This window comes from Branchiostoma lanceolatum, chromosome 5 (genome assembly GCF_035083965.1).
Source record: "Branchiostoma lanceolatum isolate klBraLanc5 chromosome 5, klBraLanc5.hap2, whole genome shotgun sequence".
In the NCBI taxonomy this organism is placed as follows: Eukaryota; Metazoa; Chordata; class Leptocardii; order Amphioxiformes; family Branchiostomatidae; genus Branchiostoma; species Branchiostoma lanceolatum.
Genome location: NC_089726.1, coordinates 14415507 through 14440603, shown reverse-complemented (window position 1 = coordinate 14440603; position 25097 = coordinate 14415507). Strand labels below are relative to the sequence as shown.

Genomic DNA, 25097 nt, shown 5'->3' with positions numbered 1-25097 from the left:
TGTCCGTCCTCTCTTCACTTAGACCATCAGGCAAGACATCAGCATACCTCACAAATACTTCCCGATCATGTGTAGAAGTGACCTGAATAGCTACGTTTGTTTGTGCATATGCCAGCCCCAAGGCTATTAGGTGTGATACAAGTGTCTATCTCAATCAAGGTTCTAGTAATGGAGTATAAACGGCTTTCTTGAATTACTGGCGGCTGGTGACCGATGATTACAAGCTGAGTGTAGTCCTTGGGATGTACGGATTCCCATGCTCTATCATTTTCTCTCATACTTCACAATGATGTAACTTTTTCCATCTACGTTCAGATCACAGGTGTATTTTCCTTAATTGCTTAGTAATCTTGAAATGATCTTTGTCTCCCTTTCCTTTCTAGCTTACGTACTGCAAGTTTTGAGTAAAGAAAACACTTTCTAAACGCCCAGGCACGCGGCTTTACTGATTAGCAGCCGACCTTTTGGCCCGTTATACGGGGACCGTGTGACAGGTCGCGCCACCACGACTAATGCTTTTCAGCCCGTGCTACGGCCGGCCGCACATTCCCCCGTACGTGTCACCACCTCTCCGACCCGCACTTCCGATCTCATCCGTCTCGCCTGCTCCCTCATTCTTCACTTTCCCAAGAATGTCCTCTGCTCATCACCTGTCCACCTGGGGTTCATCTTCACGGAATATCTTATAAGATAACGGAACGTCCCATCTCCTCAGGCGCTGGCATGTCGTTCACCAGCAGCTGCAGGACTGTATACAGTCGTTATATCAAATAATCACGGAAATGCCTAAGTGCGTTTGACAGTGACTTAGATGAAGATGAATTTGTTTGTACGTATAGTGCTCTGTGCTAATTGCTTCCTCTCCCTGCCTTCCCTGTGCGGGTGTCGGCCCCCCCCCCCTCCCCCACCTGTTGTGTTGGTGTTACAACAGGTATGTGGACGAACTCTGACAATTTGAATCAAGAACACGGCGACTGTTTATACACAGCTTAATTCTTTCCATACCGCCGGGTCGTTTTCTGTGCTGCCACGTCAGTTCCAAGTCGATTTACTGTCAGGAGTCGGACCTCATCTTTCTAACGTTTCTTCAGGCCGGCCAAACACCAATTAGTAACATGTAGTACTCTGACATTTAGCGACAAGGACGTGGGTTCGACTCCCTGCCTACCTGTCGGAGTTTGGAACCCCGAATGGCATGCTGCTGGTTGGGGCTACGTATACTGTCTCTTGAAGGGGGCGTTGTTAGAATACTTAGATACCTTACCTTCGATAACGGATACGACGGGCTTATGAAAAAAATCACCTGTATGCTGTTAGGAAGATTAATGACAGTTTTTATCATAATCCTTGAAATCGTCCTTGTGAAAATTCTTTCTGTGTTCCGTTCTATCCGTCTGTTATTCAAGTGTCGTTCCAAGGTCATTAACCTCGCTACTCTTCCTGTAACCACCAGAATTCTTGATTGAGTCTGACATGCACATTAGCGACGTTCCTGCCAGGTAAATTATTTTCATTCTTGCTGCATTTGAGAGAGCCTTGAACTGTTTACACTAACTGTCCAAACATAAAAACACATTAGGCAACGTTGGCGTCGCGGTAGTTCTGGGTTATGTTTTCACAACATTCAACCACACAGCATTTTGGGGCCTATTGTCTGTCATTGGGTCAATCGGATAGCTTGTTTAATTGTTTGTAGGTTGGTGGGTTGGTTGGTTGCATACTTGGTTCTTACTATTGGTTAGTTGGTTGGACGGTCGGTTGGTCAGTCGGTTGGCTGCTGGACTACCCTGTGCATCGGTTCGTCCGTCACTTCCCAAGGTTGGCTAATGTGTCTAGCTATCTGCCACTTGTAGATCCACCCGGACCCCCTAGTTCTACCGTTCTGTCCCTGTCCGCCGGTGGTCCCCTCAGGTGTGTACTAAACACAGCCACAGGTTGACAAACTCTGGGATGTCGTGTTCCCTGGCCAGCCTGTCCCAGGGACACATTAGGGTAGGTTCCGCCCTGCTGAAGACTGTGTCTGGTGTGACATTCTCGTTGCTAACGTCCGCAAGAATAAAACCGACTCCTTTTCGCTCATATCAAGCACATATAACTGCTGCGCGGAAGGTGGCAAAATTCAATATAGAAATATAAATTTTTTATTACATCTTGAGCATTGAGTCTTGACGTCGGTCTGGAAGTCCCATATGTGATGTTCTAGTCGAAACATGTGTGTGTACTAGTTCCGGAATATGTTACGACTGATATTGGTCGCACTTAGAACAGTGACAAACATGACCATGACACCTGTAACACTCCTCCTGTGACGTAAGCCGTGTTTGGTAAGAAAACAGACTTTGAGGATTGTGTCTCAGGATTAACACCTTTGCCAGGTTCGCTTATTTTTGACGTTATTTAGGTAGAGGGCGAATCTGTTGACCTCGCCCTTGCACAACAGTCTGAAGGCCGTAGATATGACAGTTGCGCAACGACAATATCACTGAGCCATAGAGATTGCACAAGCAAAGATGACAAAAACGACTAATTCTTCACGCGCCATTGGCCTGTTAATTTCGCCAAATAACGACAAACAGCCAGCATTTTTATCATGGGATGAGTCTTCTTGGACATACCTAACATTCCTGCCAAAGTCTAACGTGTCAGGACCTCGGACACGGGTGACTGGGCATCTAGAACCGACTTATGTTATATGCTGGTTCCACGAAAACACCGTAAAAATAATGACATTGCTCTTTTCATGAGCTTATCCGCCTTATCGTAAAGCCACCAAGGATCACGGTACAACACCCAGGGGGGATTGTAGAGTCTTGTAGGTCTTAACGAAATCCCAATGATTTGTTATGTGGAATCATAACAGTTAAATGTGTTCTAAATATGGCCTAAGGTTACTGTATTGTCACATTATGGCTTACGTTTAACATTGTTGATTCCTAAAATCTGTGCCTATTATACTCGGTAGCCTAGGTATCAGAGGTTGTGGCCAAGTGTATTAGATGCCATAGAAATTATTGTACGTCGTGACGCCCCTCCCCGACATCCCATTCCGAACGTTATCTGTTGAATTCATTGGAGAGATTGTTGTTCTTGTTAGGGAGAGTCTCACACAATGAAGGGAAGATCCCTGCTAGAAGGGACAATTTTGCAGGGGAGGGGAACTCATTTTCCTGTCACACTAGCTGAAGCTGCCTCTACAATGGCAGCGACTCCCAGATATTTGCAGTTATCCGATAATGAGGTCCCGGGTAAATGTGGTTAAGTACTGTAGGCATGTGTTACTTCACAGTTGCCATGGAATAAGCGAAATGCATTCCGGAGAGAAAATCCAATGCAGTAAGCATGCGCTGCACTCCTGTTACAAGGTGACAGAGGGCGCTCTTGCACGTACGCGCAGGTCGCCTGTGCTCATGATCACTTCACACAATAGTGAGCTCATCATGAGAATCGTTTGGACCGGGTACTTGAAAACAGATATTCCTGTTGATCTTAAATGGGCAAAACTGATGACGCTATATACACGACATACAGGTGCTAGTATCTCTCTTGAAGTAGGTGATACGGACACCAGTCGAAATGTAAATTTGCCAGATATGGGCAACGTGTTTCGTGCGATGACATCTTTATTGCTCAACATTTGTACACGATACAACGCATGGCAACTTGTACAACAATTCTAACTACTCCATGTAGTATAGGAGGATACTGTATACGTGTACGGAAATTACATGTTGTTCTGTATGTGTGTTTCAGGCCATACAGCAGCAGATGTCAGTCAAGTGCAGGTGTCACGGCGTGTCCGGATCATGCGCAGTAAAGACCTGTTGGAAAACATTGCCCAGCTTCAAACGGGTGAGTCGGGAATCATTTTAGCAGAAACTGACGAATACTTTTTCTGTCTTATGTAGACGTAAACAAACAGACAAGCAAACGGACAAAGTGGGTTTATTTGATACTAATATATCTATGTAGTATGTGTAGAACGATTATGTCTGTGAGATCATTTGTTTGTGTCTAAGAGTCTCCGACCTATATCCATCTACTATGACATTACTAATCACTGCTATTCGACTTCACCAGGTTGGTGATATGTTGAAAAAGAAGTACATGACGTCAGTCCCCATCCTCCGGAAGACGAGACGGAGGTTACGGCGGAAACAGAAGATGCACCGGAAGGTAAATGTCACTCAATGTCTGCTAGCTACATTTCGCTTTCGGACTTACTAAAGAATGTTATCAAATATTCAGATTTTATTCAAATCAGTGGAAAGGTGTCCTTTCTTAATCAACAAGACACTAAGAGTCGAGACACTACACTGTGATTAAAGAATATCAAGAGTGATCTTGATAAATTGTAAACGCTATAATGTATGGCAACAACTATCAAATATAGTACAAAATAGAGGTATGGAATAAAACTTAACATCCTAATTACTAATACAACAAGGGCTAGCTTTTTTATATGAAATATGCTTTATTTGTGAATATGAGATATGCTTGCTGACTAACCCGCCCCCTTCCGTAGGTACCTATCGGAGACGAGGAGTTGGTGTTTCTTGAGAAATCTCCAAACTTCTGCAAGTCGGACAAGAAACGTGGGATCTTTGGCACCAGGGGAAGAGAGTGTAACAGGTGAGCTTGCCTAGTGAATGGTTTTATGTAAACATAGAGGCGTTCTAAAACAGAAGGACGTTACTTTACACGGTGCGAAATGTTGAATACATGTCTTAGTCAGGGAAATATACCAATTTTCACAAAGCAATGCGAGAAATAAGTAATTGGGTGTTAACTTGAAAATCATAGCTATTCTCTTAACCGCGCGCTATTGATAATCGCAAAGTCATGTGTATATTATTCAACCTATCAATGTTTGTTACACAAATGAAGTTAATCCGCCCATTGATGACCTTCACAAGTCCAGGTCTGCCTCATAGTTGTGTATGTAAACGTACGTTACTTGTGTGTGTGAAGGTACGTTAATTGTGTATGTAATCATACGTTACTTGTATATGTAATCATACGTTACTTGTGTATGTGAACGTACGCTACTTGTGTATGTGATCGCACGTTACTTTCCTGTTACAGAACGTCCACGGGTCCGGACAGTTGTAACCTGCTGTGCTGTGGGCGGGGCTACAACACGCAGGTGGTTCGGTTCGTGGAGAGGTGCGGCTGCAAGTTCGTCTGGTGCTGTTACGTCAAGTGCAACACCTGCGAGACCATCATAGACAAACACACCTGTAAATAGCCACATGCAAGAGCAAGAACACTCCTGTACATTCTACCGTGCCTTGCCGTGGTGTGAAGAATGAAATCCGCCTATATACAAACTTTCCAGAAAAAAACAATAACATAAGACTTCGAAAGTCAGGATTGTCATTAAGAAGAGTTCCTTGTCTTCGAGAATACGTCTGATGAATCTTATCCTTCCCATGTTCCACGTGCATTTGGCTATCAGTTCTTGAAAAGAAAGAAACCACTTGGAGTGCCAAGTAGCGTATGACAGATAGCCATCTTGAGTGACAAGAAATGACCTAGCATGTTTCCAACGTCACCTAGCGGGAAACGGTATTATTGCAGAAATTGAGATTGAAGCCCGCCACACAGGACTCGTGTGGGGAGGCGTATGATCATCACGGTACAGAAGATCACAGCATTTGAAGACAAATGCTTATGAGATGCCATTTCTTTTGGTAACCCGTGACCAAGCGATGGATGCACAGGATCGTCAGATTGTCCTTACATCGTATCGACCGGTAGCTACATCCAATACTGCACCTTTTCACATTCGCAACGTCCCGCAACTTCGAATCTCAGGATGTAGAATGTACCATCTGTAAATAGCGTCAGGTATGATCACCAGTAATTCCAGCAGCGACCTTTCATTCCACGCCGAGGCACGCCGACTGTAACACTATACGTTTTACTATAACTTTTAAATATCTGTAGACATTCGTGCGACCATACAAGCAGATGTACTTACGTACTATATATAATTTATCATTGTATAGGTACTTGTTTCTTTCTTTCCATCTGTCGTCTTCAAATGGCAGGTAATAGATATGTATAAAATAGAGGTTTCCATAGAACACTAGATCTGTAGTTTAGCATGCCTTACAGTGACTCAAAAACACAAAGTTCGGCCGTCTCTATGTTTTTGAATCGGAAACCTGTCATGAAATTATGAATGACATCTATTTGTGTTGAAAACGATGTATATATTGAAGAGAGATAATGTATTTTGATGGCCGTCGGCCTATTATTAAACGCAAAGATACAAAGAAAAGTTAAGTGTATGTTTCTTTCGTCCATATCACACATCACTTCTGGTACGGTAAGTAAAGAGTAGACACACGTGGATATCATCTGATTTCTCTTGACAACTTCGGCCTTTTAATCAACTGTTCATCAGCACATATAATAATCATCTGGATCCCAGTCAACAAAATGATATACCAAGAAGATACATGCAGAACATGATAGACTGGTCATGTCCTGCATTCTTTTCAAGCTCTTTCTCTGTATATTCTTACCCAGCACGAGTTCACTGTTTCTTTGTTCAGTAATATACATGTATATAAGTATTTACAAAATGAAACAACAGTCTAACCAGCAAAGTACATGATGTAAATATTTCTACTAGAATTTCTAGTCTTGTTTTCATTCTACAGAAATCTGCCTCAGAATTCAGTCTTCAACGAATAACTGTTTACAGTACTTTACATTAGGGACAGTGGCACTTCCCAGAATTGTTTGGAGAGGGTTGACTCATTTTCCACTGTAGGGACGACAACGAATATTGTACCATTTTTGAAATGCATTATACTTTCAAAGAATGCAATGATAGTGGGTAATTCTATACATCGATCGAAACACATACAAATACCGTGAAAACATTGGTATATCCGTGACTAGGTGTGGGGTATGCAATTCCCGTTTACACCGACATATTTCAGATTCATGACCTTTACAGTTTATCTTACGTGCAAATCCCCTGAAATGCCTCAGTGGTTTTTAAAAAGGGTTTACTGATAACAGTACAAACTTGTACGCAAAGACACGATGTGGGTCTATGGGTTGCACGCAAGAACAAGCGTTACTGTCTGTGCACGGTATCTTCCATACATATAGATATCTGGCAAAAAGCCAATAGATGTTGTGTCTGATTACATTTTAAAGGTCTACGAAAGGCACGAATAGTCTTGTTAGACTAGTTAAGTTGAATTCAATGATTAGGCATTCGCTACAGTACATCTGTACACATGTAGTACATTTAGTTGTATATACATTATTAGGCATAAACTACATCACATCTGTAGTACATAGTAATCATGTATTGCCCATCCTACCATTTTGGCCTTATCGATGTTGGCTGGTCGTCTTTTAAGACGTGATTTAAAGACGGTGCTTTAAGGTACGAAAACTAACAATTCTAAAAGACTACTCTAGTCTAAATATGGAAACACTAAAAACTGAGTATCAAGCACAGCAAGACACTTAGCCTGCCTAAATAAATTTGAGCATTGAAGGCATTTGCAACCACCCTCCAAGCAGAGGTTCGGCTCCGGCTGGTTTTTGACGTGTTTTTAGGCATTTTTGTCGGGTTATCTATTTTGTCCCGTTTCTTTATGTTTGGCTGGCCGGCATAAAGAAAACGAGACAAAATAGAAAGCCCAACAAAAACGCCTAATAAAACGTCAAAAAACAGCCTGAGCCGAACCTCTGCTTGGTAAGACCTAGGAATATTCATGTTGTGTTTGCAAATGTTTGATCCTGCAAAAATTAGGGTCGGTAGGCAGGGATGGTCTTTTCTTTAACATTTTGCCCGAAGAGAACAACGTTGGAAAACGATTCTACAACGTTTTCATCACTCAAAAAAGATTTTATTTTGGTTGGTCGGGTAACCGGAAACACAGCATTTTTCCAAGGCCTAATATGAGAAATGTCCATCGACATGTTTATTCTTGCTGAAACGATTCCTGTAGAAGAACGTGTCTACTTAAGTGAGAAGAGTTTCATACGTCCATTTTTACTGTTCATGTCGCACACCACCATCTTCCCGTCATGCATGAGTGAGAGTCCCCAGGGGTAGTGCAGCCCGTCCTCCCGGGTCAGCAGGTGCCTGACGAACAGCCCGTCCCTGTCGAACTGAGACACGCGGTGGTTGTGCGAGTCGCACACGACGATGTTGTCGTCTTCATCCACGTACAGTCCCATGGGATGGTCCAGCTGGCCGTCCCCGGACCCGTGCTTCCCGAACTTGAACACGACCCCGTAGTCCGGGTCGAAGACTTTGACGTTGTTGTTGCGCATGTCGCTGACGATGACGTGGTTACGGCTGTCGGTGGCGACCCGGAGGATGTAGCCGAAGTCCCGATCTCCGAACTCGCACACGCGCGTCCCGTTCGGCAGCAGAACGAACACCTGCCAGCCGACAGTCACCACGATCCGTCCGAGGCCGTCCACCGCGATCCCGCCTCCCACCGTGTCCTTCTCCGCCACGTTCGTCACGTGGATAACCCGCTTGTCCGAACCCTCACTGTTCATCACGTGAACCTTGGGTCCGTCTCCTGTCACTAACAGTTCGCCATTGTCTAACGCCGTCACACACTCCGGTTGAAAACCAAGGTCGATCTTCCTCTTGAACCCTCCTTCCTTGTCGACGACCTGGAGACACTTCTTGCGGTAGTCGGTAGCCACTATGTCCTGTCCACCCGTGATGGCGATGCACAGTGGCGAATCAAACTCACCTTCTGCTTTCCCCGCCTTTCCGACCGCTTTGTACAGTTTGACTTTATTGCAGTGGCTGAGCGAAGCTTTAGCTTTAATCTGCAATCCAGCGACAGGGGGTATCACGACTTCCACGTCTTTCTGTTTTACGTCACCCATGAGTTTGGACACCTCTTCCTCCACACTGATAGAGGCTGGATTGTAACTTAATTCTTTGAAAGTATTTGCAGAGTGCAGGTTTGTACGTACGTTCTTGTCTGTCTGTTTCAGGAGCTCTTCCTTCACGCCTTCTGCCACAGTCAGGAGCTCTGTCGGGTTTCCGTTCACCAACAGGTGCCCTACGAATTGGATGGTGTTTTTTGCCTGGGTGAGACACGTATCGGCAGTGTTAATGGCAGACGATAGCTGTTTCTGTCGTGCATCGTGGAGAGATCGAAGTTGGACGAGCCGCTGGTCTCTCATCCTCTGGACTGCGCCGATTATGGCGTCCGCTTGCCCTTCGATGTCTGTCGACATCTTCTCTACTTGTGACGCCCACCTTTCGCCACTTCCTCGCAACTCGCCCAGCCACATGTCGTGCAGGATGGCGCCTCTTTTGACTCCATGTAGAAGTCCTTCCATGACGCCTTTCTCCTTCCCTGCCGCTTCCTCCACCTCCACATAGCTGTGTTCCTTGTGTGTGGTGACCACACAGTGCAGACAGATCACCTGGCGGCACGTCTCACAGTAAAACTTGTGGACCTCCTTGTGAATCGAGCACTTCGAAGGCTCGGCCGTTCTCGCAGACACCAGGACTTTCCCCGACTTCAAATCCTTCAGAGTAACAACCCTGTGCGATCGTGTAGGCTTAGGGCGGCAGTGGCTAGTCGCACATGTTTGACACAAGTAGTCAGGACAGTCTACACAGTACGAGGTAGCGTACACACCTGCCTCGCACGTCGTACAGCGGGCCTCTCCCATCCCCTCTTGTGCCGAGTCTGAAGTCTGCTTCATAACGTCACTCAGTTTTGTAACTAGGAAGTTGTCTTTCAGGGCGCGGACGCCATCTTTGGGGAGGCTCACGTCCTGTCGACAGGTAGGACAGGAAAGTTTCCCCGGCCCTCCCGTAGATTTACCCACCGGTAGCTTCTCTAAACACCCCTGGCAGAAGGTGTGCAGGCACGGTAGTATCTTCGGCCGATCGTAGTCCTCCAAGCATATCTGGCAGACGAGAAACTCTTCGGTGATATGGGACAGAATGTTGGACGCCATCCTCTCTGTGTTAGTGCCCGGCCGCATTGCTCATTGAGGTCAAAAGTCACCGCGAGCAGAATTCCGTGAAGTGAGGGAGTGTGAGTTACAGAAAAGGTTGGGTGTTTGTTTTGACTCAGGTGGAAATGCCAAGTGTCACCAGAAACAGTCCACCGGCCAGGTCGGACACGTAAATCAAACTCCTGCTCGCTCAAACCAGTTTTTCATTCTACGAAATGAATAAATCTGCCCCGCGCCAAGGAATCCTAGCGCGAAAATGATAACGATTGTGTTTTAAGCCCACCTTGCAGAGCCCAGCGGAAATAGCACAGAGGAAAGTAAACACCTGTATGACGTCACATTACAAGTGCTGACGTTCAACTTCGTCGGTCGAGACGTTGATGGAATCAGAGGAATATTAACAGTAAACAGCATGTGCGTGTCTGAAGGGCGTGTTTGAAGACTAGTAATTAGTTTTGCATCAGGCAAGTGATATACGCCTGGGGCGTTTGTTTATCCGACCCATGGTAACTAATAATTGGGGTTAGTTCTATTGTAGACTGGACTGTGTGTGTGTTAACCCCGTACAACGACTGGTAGAGTTTCCCATTCAGGACTAGGCAGCGTGTTGTTGTGTGAAAGAATTTTTCTCTTGGATCTTGGTCGTCCGTAACGATTGGGTGCATGATAGAAACGTGGTTTGCATAGTTGAGGCATAGTGTAGTCTTTCAGGGTGACGATGCGAATCGCCTGTATTGAAATATGAAGGTGGTGCACGTTATGTACCATGAATTATGTGTGTTTGGGGATAATGTGGGTTACGTGTAGCCCAGAGAGTCCAGAGCTGTGAGTCCAACAAGATATCCTGTCACGAGCAAAGGATGACTACGTATTCATATATTCTGTACATTTTTTGGCGACGCCCATGTGCAAGCCAAATGGTCACTAGTATTTGAGACTTAATTCTACAACATATTTATAAGCAATTATGAATACCGTAATTGGATGTGGATTGTTGTTGTTATATCCATGTATATAGCACCAGCATTTTACCTGGTACCGCGAATCTACCCATATATTTGCTGATTCTGTTAGTCTTACGTTTTCTACGTTCTTCCTCTTAATTTCTAATGCAATTCTGGTCTTAGTACGGTAGGAGGGAGGGAACAACTTCGTGACAGTTCAGGAAACGTGACGGTCTTGAATTCCTCGTATTGCTGGGCACTGATGTAACCTTCTCTGTAGAAGTGGGCTAAATAGTCCTCCTTATTACACCTTATCTTTAGTTTACAATAATTACAGTGACGGTTCAGTTCCTTCTCTACTACATTTAGCGTAGTCTGGTGAAGTCCCCTGTTCCTGATACCCAACGCCTTGGTTAGCCTTTCTGCCTGTAATGTAAAATGGCATCTCAGTCCCCTCCTGGCCAGCAAGCAGAACTCCCTGTCTATGGTAAAGCCCGGTCCCCACCGCGTGTCACTAACTTCAAGTGTAGGCCCGTATTTAGAACACGTTTGACTCTTCTGGATGAGAGCGGCGCAGTGATCTCGCATTTTCTGGTTCACCTGTCGGAAGAACTCGACCTCCTCCCAGAAACTGTTACCCGTCTCTTTTACCTTCTGCCAGAACGTGTTGTTGAAGTGGTCGTAGAGGGCATAATCCACGTAGTTCCACTCCGCGTGTCTCTCTTTGTCTTTCCCCTTGATTTCGACATGCTTGTACGAATACCTCTTGGAGTTGACGCTGTAATAAAGGATGTGCTTCATGGACCAACACATCATTCGTCTCAGGAGCACCAAGGATTCGTCGAAATATTCCATGATCATAACAAACGGGAAGTCTTCTTCGATTTGCCGTACAAACGATTCAGCTATTGACTTTTTCGTCTTCCCGCTTTTTAGTGATTGTAGTTTTTGGTTGTCCTTCAGAGGAAAGCCTAGATCAGCGGCCATGGAGTTCTGTGTGAAACACAGCGGTTCATGTGACCCATGCCCGCATACCGGGTCGTATATGGCTGGTTCTTGCAGGAACATCAGAATAGAGTCTATTTTAGTCGATGGAATGCCGAATTTCTTCCTAAGTTGGTAATGGTTCCACACGGACTTGAAGTGACTCAGTGGATTCCTTAAGATGGTCAAAAAGAATGTGTCTTCTGGGAAATATTCCTTGAAGACGTTTCTCTCGAAGACTGCATGGTGCACCCAGATGTCGTAGGTTTTGTTGGGAGGACGGCCTATCACTGTGTTCGGGTTAAGGTTGTATGGATAAGCTAAACTCGGAGCGAAGTTTCTAGGAATAAGGAAAGTTAGATTTCTGTTATAGCCATAACGGTTCAGGATGTTCTTGACCGTGTCCCCTCCCACCTTGTGATTTTTGAGCAACGCAATCCGCTTCTTCTCTGTGCACCGAGGATATGGCTTGCCTCCGGAGACATTGTTGTGTGACAAACTTACGATCGGCTGACTCTCTGAACGCGACCTCTTGTGGATATAGCGTTTCTTGTGCCCGTGCCTAGAACATAACAGATTATAAAGAAACAGAAACATTTTGTTTACGCAAATCTTTTTAAAAAATTGCACGCGCCAAACGCAATATATAAGTTCAAAGGTCAAGTTGAAATTATCAGTGATAAAACAATTATCTACTAGACTTACTACTGTGCTTGTCTTAGAAATGTTAAAGTTTAACCCGTAAAACTCTACTTTTGTTGTAATAAAGGCAAACTGTATACGTCACGGGTTGATTTGATACCGATTTGACCTTTGTCCCCAATATGGAGTTTTTACTTGAGCAAGTCGTCGTCTGTCGTCCGACGGGTTTCGTCGTGGCTACAGCTGATCATGGCTCCGCCCGTAATATGTTTGACAGTTCATAACAATCGGGTAAGGGGTTGAAACATGCAGGCTATCACTTCAAAAGCAAATCCGCTCCATATCACCCTTTTCGAAATAAAAGTCCATATTGTGGTCAACATCATTGTTTCATTAAAATAGAGTTAGGCCACACACAGTAATTACATACAACATGAATAACTCACTTTTTGGGTTGGCTCAGTATGATCAGGTACAGAGATATGCACATGACCATGAAAAACATCAGGCAGGAGAAAAATTTCAGGTCTCGTTTTCGCGCCATAGTGGTGACTAAGGTGTGTCATACAACCTGTTAAGAAATATATGTTATTCTGTGGTGCAGGACTAATACATACGTGGACACCAACATAACGAAATCCTTGTCTTGTATATCTTAAATGTTGAAGTCCACTGAAATAATTTCTAATAAAGGGAGCTATACATATTGTTTCACACATGCACACCCAAATCTTCGTCGTCTGTGGTGTATTTGCCTTTTATAAAACGCCCAGTTCCACATCGCAAATTACAAAATATGCTAGTTGTGTTCCAAGGTTATTGTAATGGCGCTGTCGAAGTGTGCCCGCTGTGACATAGATAAGGCTCTCTAAACGTCTGTACACAGAAACTGTTAGTCGATCTGCTACAGAGAAATTCATTGGGAAATAAGAAGGTGAGTTTAGTCTTATATTGTCCTCCTAGCGCAACCGACCGTTGATAATCTACACGTATTCAGGACGAGACGGTGTCGCCGTCCATGTTGCCCTGTGTGCTCGATGGCCCGAGGCAAGAAGTTTGTTTAACATCGGCCAAGTCAACAATAGAAAATGGAACTCATGCCATGAAAATATAAAAGCCTTACCGTCATGTTTTGTCCGGTGGCGCATCAGATAATTTCGTCTAGATCGGCGAGACGCTGGGCGAGACCAAGGTGATGATCACTGAATCGTGTCTTCATTTAGAGCAATCAGTGACGTCAGGCACGAGGACATTCTTCTAGGCGTGGCGACGTGTTCATGTCTGGTCTATAATGCGTTTCAAACGTCTGTAGACTGTCCCGGGGGCGATCAAACGCTGGGTTCATAAGTGACAATTGACACCAACGAAGTACGATACTACTAGTATGTAATTTTTATCTCCATGAAAAATGGAGATATTGTTTTTGGCGTGTCTGTGTGTCTGTCTGTCTGTGTGTGTGTGTGTGTGTGTTTCCGGACTATTGTAGTCAGCATAACTCAAGTACCTCTGGATGGATTACAATGATATTTGGTATGTTGGCGGGTGTTGTGAAGCCAAAATTCAAGATTAATTTTGGGCCCCCTGGTATGTGACCTTGGTACTGCAGCAGAACTTCAATTTTTGTATCTTTTGACCTGGACGTGCTATGGTCTTGATTTTTTGGTGTCAGATAGCTTGTGATGTAGTAAAGAAGTTGTGTAGGTTTGGGCCTCCCTAGTACCTTGCTCTGGAACTGCAGGGGCGTTATTGTGAAAATCTTCTAAGGAGAATAACTGAACAAAGGAACAACGGATTTCCATGACATTTATTTTCTTTTGTTAAATTTGGAACACTTCATTCCACTACATATGTGCAGGTTCTGAGCTTTCTGTTCACACTACTTAATTTGCAAGTTATTCAGCCTTTAGAAATGATTATAACATTTTCCACTTTAATGATCAAATCAAAACACGGCGAGTCGTTACTGTATGTTGACCCGTGCCATCGTTTTGCGACGCCATTGCCTACCCACTCAACCGGTCCGTCGCCATGGTGACGGACCCGTGGTGAAATTTAAGTCATGATAGGACATTACATGGCGAATTTACCTACCTGGTCTACAGTACGATGAAGCTGGCAAATCTCCAAATTCATTCTTCTCCTTTCATACTATTAGAAATATTCCAATTAATGTATTTTGACTACAAGAAAAACAAAACACTCTGAAAACACAAACCTCTTGCCCAAGTGATTTACTTGATTTTAATCTTAAGTTAGAGTGACTGAAATAACTCAGTACTGTCCGCAAATCGGTAGAAATGGTTGCTTAGAGTGTCTACATTTCAGATATCCCTGTATGCATGATCCGCACAGATAAAGTTATGTGAGAATTCACACTTTTTAATGCAGTTCATAAACCTTACACCCAATGTGACATTGAAGTAAGCAACATTTCTGTCCATATTCTGGTGGGGCAACTTTTTGTCAACAGAAAAATCCAGTTTGGGATAAAAATACAGAACAACAATATTTACCCTCCATGCTTGTCAAAGCTTTTAGTGTCGACATCCACCAAGACTCGGTGTGATGCGTTTGCTTTTGGGACATAAATTCCTAGCCTGAATTCAATCAAGCCTCCTGTGACCGCTCGCCGCCCTGTAACGGCCTCGCAACCCGCGGGGAGGGGAGAGAAACCCCCGGACAGCTGGAGTTTGCGTTATACAGACTAATCAATTCCCTGCAAACTCTACGAAATTTGATGTAAACTTTCAAGCTATGTAACTCTATAACGTTAACGTTTAACGGTGGTTTTAACGTGACATTGCCTGACGAAGTTTGGATGCTCTCTGTTCACGATACTGCGATAGGTGGCGCTGCTGACATACCCGTCATGGTAGAAGTGCGACAAGTAGTCCAATGAGCCACAATCTCTCAACTTACAGTTGACGCAATTATCTAAAACCACATCAATTGCCTTCATTGTTGTTCGTCTTTTTCTCGCCTTTACAGCTTTATTGAATTGTCCCAAGTCGACATCTGAATAGATGGTAATGTTGCGACGGTTCAGTCCCAGTGCTTTGGCCGCCCGCTCAGACTCAAGCAATAAATAACAGCGCAGAGTTCTCTTCGCCAGCATACAAAAGTTCCTATCTAATGTAAAACCTGGCCCCCACCTTGAGTCTTTGAATTTTAAGGTAGAGATGGAGCATGGTTTGCTTGCCTTGTAACCATCGCACAGTTGTCTCATCTTCTCATTAATATGTCTAAAATATCTGACTTCTCCCCAGAAATCGTTACCGGCCGAATCTACCCTTCTCCAAAAGGTCTGATTGAAGTGTTGGTAGAGAGCATAGTCCACATAGCTCCATTCTCTGTGGTTCTGTTGGAGTTTTGATGGGATCTGTTTCTCTTTGCTTACATATCTGCGGGTGTTGGTCTTGTAGTAGAGAATGTCTTGTAAAGACCAACACATCAGCCGCTTCAGCAGGACTAGCGACTCGTCAAAGTACTCCGTCATCATGACCAAATCGAAGTCGTCTTTGATGATTTGCAGGAATTTGCGGGTAATGACCTCTCTCTTGTCCGTGTCACATCCGGGACCTACCTGCTTGTTTGTTGCGGCGGGAAATCCAAGGTCAGCAGACATGGCATTCTGGGTAAGACAGTAGGGAACGTGGCGGCCATGGCCACACCTTTTGTCATATTTGCCTGGGTTGGCCAGAAATGTCAGTATCGGGTCCTCCCCATCATCTTCGATGTGGAATCTTTTCTGGAGTTTGTAATAGTTCCAGGTGGATTTCAGATGACTTAAGGGTTCACGGATGATAGTCAGGTAAACAGTGTCCTTTGGGAGGATTTTTCTGTACCGCGCTCTTTCATACACAGTGTGATACACCAGCAGGTCGAAGGCCTGGTTCCGGGGTGGCGGCAGGTAGGACTTAGGGTGCAGCTGGTACGGATACATCTTGCTGACCACAAGTGAGCGCGGGAGGATGAAGTTTAGTTTCCTAACATATCCGAAGCGATCGAAGATTGTCCTGACAGTGTCTCCTCCTACTTTGTGGTTCTTAGCAAAGGCAAGGCGTCTTCTCTCCGTACACGTCGGCCACGGTCCTTGTGACGTAGATGGCTGTGATGACGTAGATGGCTGTGATGACGTAAATGGCTGTGATGACGTAGATGGCTGTGATGACGTAGATGGCTGTGATGACGTACATGGCTGTGATGACGTACATGGCTGTGATGACGTAGATGACTGTGAAGATTGGTTCTCCCTTACCACGCCCATTAGCCGTCTTGTCAATGAATGATTTCGGTCGTGATGTCTATAGAATGGAAGTCATTGAAACAATTGGCATCATTGTAAAGTTAACAAACTTATCAAGCATCGTTTTACTCATCGTGATTTGATGCAGTCTTGTCATATCTTACTGAGCGCGAGTGGTTTTTAAACCATGAAAGAATACCAGGGAATCGACTACAATAAGCACTTTCTTACCTTGTAAACAGCGTTCTAGAGTAAAGCAGTGTGCTGGCAGCTGTTATGATGAGAAGGGCAACAAAGGTTCTGCGACTGTGACCCAACATGTCTGCTGAAATTGTCGAAAATTAGTATCTTTAAAGTGAATTTCATTCACCATTAAAATACTAATAGTCGGTAGGTTTCTAAAGTTGTCAGAAATGCATTTCCACCACGTTAGACGCTTCAATGCACCTACCCTCCCTGTCTTTGGAACTCCCCAGGAAATCCGATACAATAAATGGTACATGTAGGCATCGGGCAGTAAGAGGGTGTGTGAGTTGTTGTTCAGTTGTACTAATATACTCTCCAATCAGAGGTTGTTGGGGAAAATTGTGACCTTATCATATACCTTGTTTTCTTGTCAGCTCTTCCCCACCATTTGTTGCCAGTGGAGAAAGCTGACAAAAAATGGGGCATATGATAAGAAAGTCACAATTTTCCTCAATAACCTCCGCTTGGAGAGTAGTACTAGTATATATGCTCATAATGAATGTTTTTAGTTGGATAACATCTGATCGATAACTTGTAAAAATCATTGAAGGAGACAGTGATTTACAGCTGTTCAGGTAGCACCTTGTTGTTTTCTATGTAATGTATGACGAGTCTACTGTGTTAATATTGAACATGCATGAATACTCTATGTATTTGTTAATGATATTCGGAGTGAAGTTTGTGGTTTTGTGTTTACAAATACAACCTACCACAGTTGATAAGTACCAAACCTCATCTGATCACTTGTGTTTAGCAGTCTGTACAAAAGTAAAACAAAATGGACGACACAGAAGGTAACTGGCCTCGAATTTTCTAGAAAGGGTTCTTAGTAGTCCCGGCTTTTGACCTAATCAAAAAACAACATCATTTCTGCTAACATAGAGGAGAATCAGATACATACCAGTCTATGTCGACAAGACACTGTGATCCACAAAACCTCAACATGTGCTCAACGAGACCAATGTTTATAAACCCTTAAGTTCAATAATTGAAACTTGAAAGACAGGCGTGAGGGACGTGTGTGTAGCTGGGTGTCTCCTATTCAGATCAGATCAGGGCCACCAGTAACGCCCAAGGGGCTCACAGCTTCAGTCGTGCAGAACGCTGTAACGTTACACGCTCAAATCGTACTCACAAAACAACCAAGTATTTATTGTAATATCGATGTGTAGAAGTGTGAAAGTTTGTACAACACTTGATGAATAACGTACGGAGGTGGAATGTCCAGGTTTTAGTACATAAAATCTACTGAAAATTTATGAGCATTAGAAACATGGAGTGCTATATCTTTTTTTTAACCATAGCCTATAAATGTTCATGGATATATAGTTTTGTGTTAGACGACATAGAATAAAGACTGGTGGATTTTGGCAATTGAATGTGCTTCTTCAACTGGATTGATTTTTTAAGCTTTGTAAGTTTGTGGTAACGTCAGTTTGCATCATGTAGTGTTCTAACTGGGCGTCGAACCTCCATCGTCGAGGTTGCTACCATGTCATGTGACGTCATTGCCAGCCCACCCGACCGGTATCCCCGCCCCAGGCACATCGAGAAGCCATTATATCTGTATCCAATTCTGTCATCAACACTTCGCCTATACTGGCTATAGGTATAACATATCTCCGATCCAATCAAGTCCAGGAGTACTTCAAGACCGAACTTTACGGGACGTTACATCGTCCGGCAAGCTTTAGGTTGATTCTCCTCATGATGGTCCGATAGGTGTCGCTGCTGACATGCCCGTCCTTGTAGAAATGAGTCAAGTAGTCGAACGGTCTACAGTTATCCAGGCTACAGTACAGGCAGTGCGGTCCCACCACGTCTTGTCCGCTCAGTTTGTGTACATTTGCATGATACATTGCATCTTTTCTGCTCCCAGTTTTGGTCAATCTTTTCAATGATATAGCTGATTTTGATATAGACCTCTGTAAATTGTTTCTAGGTCCCATACCCCCGTACAAGTGGATGTTGCTACGGTTTAGTCTCAGCGCTTTTGCTGCTCGCTCGGTTTGCAGTGAATAGTAGCAACTAAGGTCTCTTTTCGCCAGTAAGCAGAACTCACGGTCCATTGTAAACCCCGGACTCCATCTTGTATCATTGACGACCAAAGTTTGCAGTGAGACGGGACATGGGTTCAGACGTGAGGCAATGTCGCACATTTCTCTCATTTGCTGATTAATGCGTCTAAAATATCTCACCTCTCCCCAAAAATCATTGCCAGCCGCTTGTACCCTCTTCCAAAAGGTTCGATTGAAATGATGATAGAGAGAATAGTCCACGTAGCTCCATTCTTTATGGATCTGTCTGACGTCTGGTGGGATATGTGTTCTCTTGGCGGCGTAATGGCGCACATTGGCCTTGTAGTAGAGAATGTCCTGTAACGTCCAACACATCAGCCTCTTCAGCAGGACGAGCGACTCATCAAAGTATTCCGTAATCATGACCAAGTGAAAATCGTCGTGGATTGTCCGCAGAAATTTCTGAGTAATGACCTCTCTTTCGTCCGCGTCACAACCAAGAGTCACACGCCTGTTGTCTGTTGCGGGAAATCCAAGGTCGACCGATACAGAATTCTGGGTGAGACAGTAGGGAACATGATGACCATGGCCACACGTTTTGTCATATTTTTCTGGATTGTTGAGAAACGTCAAAATTGCATGTTCACCATTAGATTTGATAAGGAATCTATTTTGTAGCCCGTAGTAGTTCCATATGGACTTAAGATGATTTAAGGGTTCGCGGATGATGGTAAGATAGACAGTGTTCCTGGGGAGGATCTGTCTGAAACGTGTTCTGTTGTACACAGTGTGGTACACCAACATGTCGAAGGTCTGGTTCGGGGGTGCCGGCAGGTAGAATTCTGGGTAAAGACTGTACGGATACGTCATACTGGCCACGAGAGAGCGCGGGAGTAAGAAGTTGAGTTTCCTGGTGTAGCCATAACGGCTGAGAATGTTCTTCACTGTGTCTCCTCCTACTTTGTGGTTCTTAGCGAAAGCTACCCGCCTCCTCTCTTTGCATCTTGGCCACCTTATGGATGACGTGGCGCCAGATGATTGACTGTGGTTCACAGCTCCCATCAGTCGCCGCGGATGGCTTTGCCCAGTGTTGCTGCAGAAATATATTTATCAAAATACATAATGTATGATACCGCAAGTAATACGAGTTCCATCAAAATGTGATGCTTTGTAGACAGAGATATCTTGCAACATTGTTCCGAGCCCTCAGTGCTCTATTGAACATAATGTTACTCTCTTAAGATTTACCATTTGTGTTTCACAGAAAAAGTCAGTGGACTAAATTTTAAACACAAGGTTTTCTTACCCCTTAAACAGGCTGTGTGAACAGATGATCATTCCAACCGTGGCGATTACAACGAACGCGACGAAGGCCCTGTGACAGTGTCTCAACATCACTGGAAGCGAGGCTACAGGAAATGACGTGAATAACTACATTACTATTTTCTTCCAAATGATGTCTGCCGGATGAGCTGTCATGAGTTTGCACAGGTACAATTGTACTGAAACACAAACCAAATACACGATATTGTAGACTAATGTCCACAACGGCATTTCCACCCATATAATCAAACATTAACCTATGTAATCCTCCAGCGCAGGCCTCCACATATAGTGATTTTCCCATTGAAATTGACTTTTAATGATCTGACACCTACATAGAGTGGGGGAAAAGTATTTCAATTGCCAATATTACGGATTCATAACGAAAAAGATTAAATGCCTTTTTTATAGGAAATCCGTAAATGTACATTGTATACTACGTTAGCATGTGCTCTCGTATTAGCTTGAAAGTATTTGTACTAGTAGTCAATATTGTACAAAGCTCATAACTTTGTGCGAACACAAGAGGGCGTTTCGAATTATCAACTGTACTATTATTATATTGCAGTCTTCATGTGCCCTCTTTGCCAGGTACTAGGTAGATTCTACGTAAGGTGTTGGGAAGCAAAACAGAACGAGCATACGAAAATGGCAAGTCAACAACAACAAAATTAGCATTAGACTCACCTGCACTTACTTACTTACACCACGACAAAACACAGCACAGAAAAACGATGTAAAAGTAGGAAAGAATCTTACTAAGGAGTACGTGCCGAGCGGCAGGCGTCAGTACAACCAAACATCCTGTTTGTACGATAAATGCCTGCTTTGATTCAATTATTCATCAAACTCTTTCTGTCGCAAAGAGAGCAACAAAGAACCACGTCACCACCGATTTGAGGTCAAGAATATTTCGTTTATGTTGTACTGCCATTTTTCGTTACAACAGTAATGGCTAATCCTGTCATCTCACGCAAAGATGCACGTGTCCACTTATTCGGCCTTACGTTGCTTTATAAATAAATAACATTGTCACAAAATAACTTTATAACAACATCGTTATCGACATTCTGTGTGCATATCTATGCGGGTATGATTACGTAGTGACATCAGATTTATCATTTCGATATTCACAGATCAGCTCCGATCGGAAAGAGAAATAGATTTAAGTGATCATAGATAAGAAAAGTTTAATTGATTTCGCGTCGCTAATACCATGCTGATGTTATGCGCGCGATACATATAGAATACAACACGGGGTATTCCGTATCACCCGAGGTACCAGCCCGACCGCAGGTCGGATCGCTCGACGGCCGTAGGCCGGAGGGCGATCCGACCCGCGGGAGGGCTGGGACCGACGGTGATGCGGAATACAACGTGTTGTATTTTATTTATGTCATACCTTGGTCATACCCACCCGAGAAAACATACATTTCAATGCGGAATGCTCCAGAAGTTGAGGGAGTTTTGTGTCCTCGAACAAGAAACTGTAGCAACATTGATTCCAATCTCCGAATCCGGTATTCGAATTTCCGACGGCCGCACAACCGGTGCGCTCGAAATGCGTTCGAAATATTCTATGGAAGCCTGTGTGAAAACACTTCCGAACCCTATGTGACCCGGATAGTTATCACACGGTCCGGAACACCCGTATCAGGCCCAGGCATGACATAACATGATGTATCAAAGCCCTTCATGTGTATATTCTCCTCCTCTAAAATGTGGTACATGGCATCAACAGCTCCAATATAGACCCGCAGCGTATAAATATCCTCTAATGGCAGACTAAGACCAGGTTGTTTTGATTCAATGAACTTGAACTTGATTCAGTTACTAATGACGGTACTGTCTCGTCAGTTGCTGTGGTCCCACATCAGTTTAGCTCGATTTCCTGGGTACAAAATGTAGATGCCTGGACAGTTGTCTGAAGGACTTGGTGCCATAATTATATCTTAAAGGGTATAAGACACCAAAATACAACATTTTCTTATTATCTGAAATACGAATAGCATCATTGAAGGAATATAAACGTTTAAAACAAATACACACCCTTCTGATGTTATCTAACATCGAACCATCAGAAACCATACTTCCATGGATCCAGCTCTTCATTCTTATCTGATCTTCTCACCAGGTGATAATCAGTGACTAATGCCAGCTCATGACGTCACAATGAACACGGCAGTCGGTTCCGAACCTTACACAACGGCTTGCGAAAAACATTATATAAAGAGCAAACAGTGTATTATTATCGTGATAACATTAAATCAAAGAACATAACAATATCTATTTCGTTTCCTTTTAAAAATAACGTTATTTCCGAGCCGTTGTGCAAAGTTCCAAATCGGCTGTCATGTTCAGTGTGACGTCATGAGCTGGCAAGTCACTGATTAATGTAATTATCTGGTGGGAAGAATCAAAAGCTGGAGGTATGATGGTTCGATGTTCAATAACATCCAAAGTGTGAATATGTTGTGAAAATTTCTATGTTATTCAACAATAGTATTATGTGTTATGTAATTTCCGGATATTCCTAATGTTGATGTCATTGGTGTCTTATACCCTTTAACCGTTATCATCCTTCGGCGTAACACACCAGATGTACACCTACCTGCAAGCATACGTATGTGAATAGATTTAGTTCGTGGACGATCATGTGACCTTCTAGTTATTTCCAGGGACACCTGTGAATTTCCCATGATGCAACGCGCATTGATAGAGATGCTATCCGCTTGTTACCATGATGGCAGGTGCAGGGGCAAGCTTGTGCATTGCATGTATTTCCTCTTAGCATTTACGCAATTATCTGTCTGCAAGCTCTCAATCCAACCGCCACTAATCACGAGACAAGATTATCCAGTAAGGGGTAAGAGAGAGTGGGCAGTGGTATCTATGACATCATATTTGATAAAGGGGTGTTAGACTTTTTCCTAGTGTGTAAATTATTGCTTAAAATGCACAATTAACTTCCTGTTGTGATTTTGCACCGTTAATTGTACGTGTTCACAATTAAAGATGACAATAAGTATACTGCACACTTTATTCAATGATGTAGAGCAATCGCAAAGAAAACACGCACAGGTTGACAAACTGCCTCAAGAATTGTTTTAAAACGCATTGCACAATATGGCCTGTATGGGCAGGTCACGTCACATTTGTTCCTCACAAATGCACGACTTCGGTGAGCTCTTGTCCCACCTCTTCTGCTCTTGTCTTGGTCGCTAGGCGTCTCCCGATCTCAGCTGCAATTGACTTTAGGCAGAAAAACGCCACCACAAGCATAGCTATCGACAACACGATGCACAACGTGACCGACAACATTGACAGCCAGTCTATGTTCTTCGGAAAATAGCAAATGAGAATATACGAAGTGTAACCTAGCAACGACAGGGAGAAGAACGAACAGAAGAGCAAGATGGGTACGCCTACTCCGCCGAGAGATGCATCCGGATCCGCTTGGGACTGGTTGATTTCGGTTTCCGAGGAAGACTCGCTTGTTTCCGTCAAAGCCTGACATCGCTGTTGGAAAGGGAACGTATAATCAACAACAAGTTGACAATTATCAAAACCAGCAGACACAATTTGTAGCGGTTGAGTATTGTTTATTTGAATCTACCACAAGGGACAAAAAATATTTAGGTTCGAGTTCACATACAAGTTATGTTATATTGATGATACATATTGAAACATGCAATAAGAAACAGACAACCTCACCTGTACTACGTCATTGTCAAATTTCGTCTTGCAGACTTCACACCGATCGCTAGGTGCATCCTTGTTGCGGAGCCACTGGGACAGGCAGCCCAGGTGGGTAAACTGCACGGATCCTGAGCATGCGCATGGTGATACCAGTGGCCTACCGGAAGGAGAAAAGGGACATTGACAAACTAATAGTTTTCAACAAAGTAGAATTCTCAAAAGATAGATTTGGCAAGATTACTAGTATTCTGTATTGACCCGTAGAAAGCAAAACTTGCATACAGTGAGAATGAACGTTACATTAATATATTGCAAGAATAATGTAAGGATTTGCTGCTGTTTTGTACAAAGCACAACTTGTGTCAGTACTTGAAGTTTGTGAGGTCCTCCTTGCTGTGGCAGATACGGCAGATTTCGGCGTCTATGCTGGTGTTGGAAGGCGTAGTCTGTATCACTGGTTCTTGCGCCAATGTCGCCGAAGTGCAGACCGAAGGCTGTTTGTTCAAGCCCTGCAAACAACATGGAATGATGGATACATTTATGGTCATCACTGTTTAGAACACAAGAGCAAAGAAGGTGGGAGATATTGTGCTGAATACAAAATGCTTCGTTTATGTAAACTCACATATAACATCATCACCAATTGTTTTGACTACACAAATTGGTGATAATGTTATATGTGAGTTTACATAAACGAAACAAACTTCACTTGCTTACCATGCAATTTTACATTGTAACGTTATTAACGCTAACGTAAGTTAAACACAGTGCTGAAAATTGTTACGTTAGTTATCATACATCCTCACAAACTATATCTGACAAAAATGTATTTCTGGAATGTAGAAGTACGACATACTTTGTTAATGACGTTGACCTGTCCATTGCTCACCCATGCTGCTGTCTCCATGTGTGCGAGGGAGGGTTACTCCTTGAAGACTTGCAGGTCTTTCGTCTCACATCGAGCTAGAAATGCCGTGAAGAATGCATGGGCCCCTCCCGGCCCGCTGGGCAAGAAGT

General features: G+C 43.7%; 6 protein-coding genes across 8 annotated transcripts in view; 1 reads left to right on the top strand and 5 right to left on the bottom strand.

Moving 5' to 3' along the window:
* The window catches only part of LOC136435348 (protein Wnt-16-like), a 34121-nt gene extending 27833 nt beyond the window's left edge, over positions 1-6288 (top strand). The window contains exons 4-7 of the mRNA XM_066428782.1: positions 3751-3849; positions 4078-4173; positions 4523-4629; positions 5083-6288. Coding sequence (XP_066284879.1) covers positions 3751-3849; positions 4078-4173; positions 4523-4629; positions 5083-5245 — 465 coding nt within the window. The 3' untranslated portion in view covers positions 5246-6288. The remainder of the gene's footprint in view (positions 1-3750; positions 3850-4077; positions 4174-4522; positions 4630-5082) is intronic.
* Positions 6289-6364: 76 nt separating this feature from the next.
* Positions 6365-10238, bottom strand: LOC136435347 (tripartite motif-containing protein 2-like). The gene has a single exon (XM_066428781.1). It carries the CDS (start codon positions 10003-10005, stop codon positions 7993-7995), a length of 2013 nt encoding a protein of 670 aa, XP_066284878.1. The 5' UTR covers positions 10006-10238; the 3' UTR covers positions 6365-7992.
* Positions 10239-10958: 720 nt separating this feature from the next.
* LOC136435345 (galactose-3-O-sulfotransferase 3-like) lies at positions 10959-13163 on the bottom strand. Its single transcript, XM_066428775.1, has 2 exons — positions 12995-13163; positions 10959-12468 (listed from the first exon to the last, which is right to left on the bottom strand). Exons 1-2 carry the CDS (start codon positions 13090-13092, stop codon positions 11085-11087), a joined length of 1482 nt encoding a protein of 493 aa, XP_066284872.1. The 5' UTR covers positions 13093-13163; the 3' UTR covers positions 10959-11084.
* Positions 13164-14763: 1600 nt separating this feature from the next.
* LOC136435344 (galactosylceramide sulfotransferase-like) lies at positions 14764-16709 on the bottom strand. The gene has a single exon (XM_066428774.1). It carries the CDS (start codon positions 16489-16491, stop codon positions 15319-15321), a length of 1173 nt encoding a protein of 390 aa, XP_066284871.1. The 5' UTR covers positions 16492-16709; the 3' UTR covers positions 14764-15318.
* A 1064-nt stretch (positions 16710-17773) lies between these two features.
* Positions 17774-20580, bottom strand: LOC136435343 (galactosylceramide sulfotransferase-like). Its single transcript, XM_066428773.1, has 2 exons — positions 20365-20580; positions 17774-20151 (listed from the first exon to the last, which is right to left on the bottom strand). Exons 1-2 carry the CDS (start codon positions 20451-20453, stop codon positions 18702-18704), a joined length of 1539 nt encoding a protein of 512 aa, XP_066284870.1. The 5' UTR covers positions 20454-20580; the 3' UTR covers positions 17774-18701.
* Positions 20581-23528: 2948 nt separating this feature from the next.
* On the bottom strand, positions 23529-25092 carry LOC136435341 (uncharacterized). 3 transcript variants are annotated; one of them, XM_066428772.1, is made up of 4 exons: positions 24970-25092; positions 24450-24574; positions 24096-24237; positions 23529-23900 (listed from the first exon to the last, which is right to left on the bottom strand). In XM_066428772.1, the coding sequence occupies exons 1-4, from the start codon at positions 24985-24987 to the stop codon at positions 23544-23546; spliced, it is 642 nt and encodes a 213-aa protein (XP_066284869.1). In that variant the 5' UTR covers positions 24988-25092; the 3' UTR covers positions 23529-23543. The 3 variants fall into 3 exon arrangements, with proteins under 3 accessions (XP_066284869.1, XP_066284867.1, XP_066284868.1); XM_066428770.1 differs by having other exon boundaries at positions 24450-24589; positions 24937-25081; XM_066428771.1 differs by having other exon boundaries at positions 24450-24589; positions 24970-25081.
* Positions 25093-25097: the final 5 nt, after the last annotated feature.

Bases quoted from the DNA above. Each gene is read 5' to 3' on its own strand.
- LOC136435347 (XM_066428781.1), bottom strand. From the start codon at position 10,005: ATGCGGCCGGGCACTAACACAGAGAGGATGGCGTCCAACATTCTGTCC.
- LOC136435345 (XM_066428775.1), bottom strand. From the start codon at position 13,092: ATGGCGCGAAAACGAGACCTGAAATTTTTCTCCTGCCTGATGTTTTTC. The intron at 12,469-12,994 runs GTGAGTTATTCA...GTTATGTTCTAG, and splicing joins ATACTGAGCCAACCCAAAAA to GCACGGGCACAAGAAACGCT.
- LOC136435344 (XM_066428774.1), bottom strand. From the start codon at position 16,491: ATGTATCCGTACCAGCTGCACCCTAAGTCCTACCTGCCGCCACCCCGG.
- LOC136435343 (XM_066428773.1), bottom strand. From the start codon at position 20,453: ATGTTGAGACACTGTCACAGGGCCTTCGTCGCGTTCGTTGTAATCGCC. The intron at 20,152-20,364 runs GTAAGAAAACCT...ATATTTCTGCAG, and splicing joins TCACACAGCCTGTTTAAGGG to CAACACTGGGCAAAGCCATC.
- LOC136435341 (XM_066428770.1), bottom strand. From the start codon at position 24,987: ATGGAGACAGCAGCATGGGTGAGCAATGGACAGGTCAACGTCATTAAC. The intron at 24,238-24,449 runs GTACTGACACAA...TCCTTCCGGTAG, and splicing joins GAGGACCTCACAAACTTCAA to GCCACTGGTATCACCATGCG. The intron at 23,901-24,095 runs GTGAGGTTGTCT...CCTTTCCAACAG, and splicing joins TTGACAATGACGTAGTACAG to CGATGTCAGGCTTTGACGGA.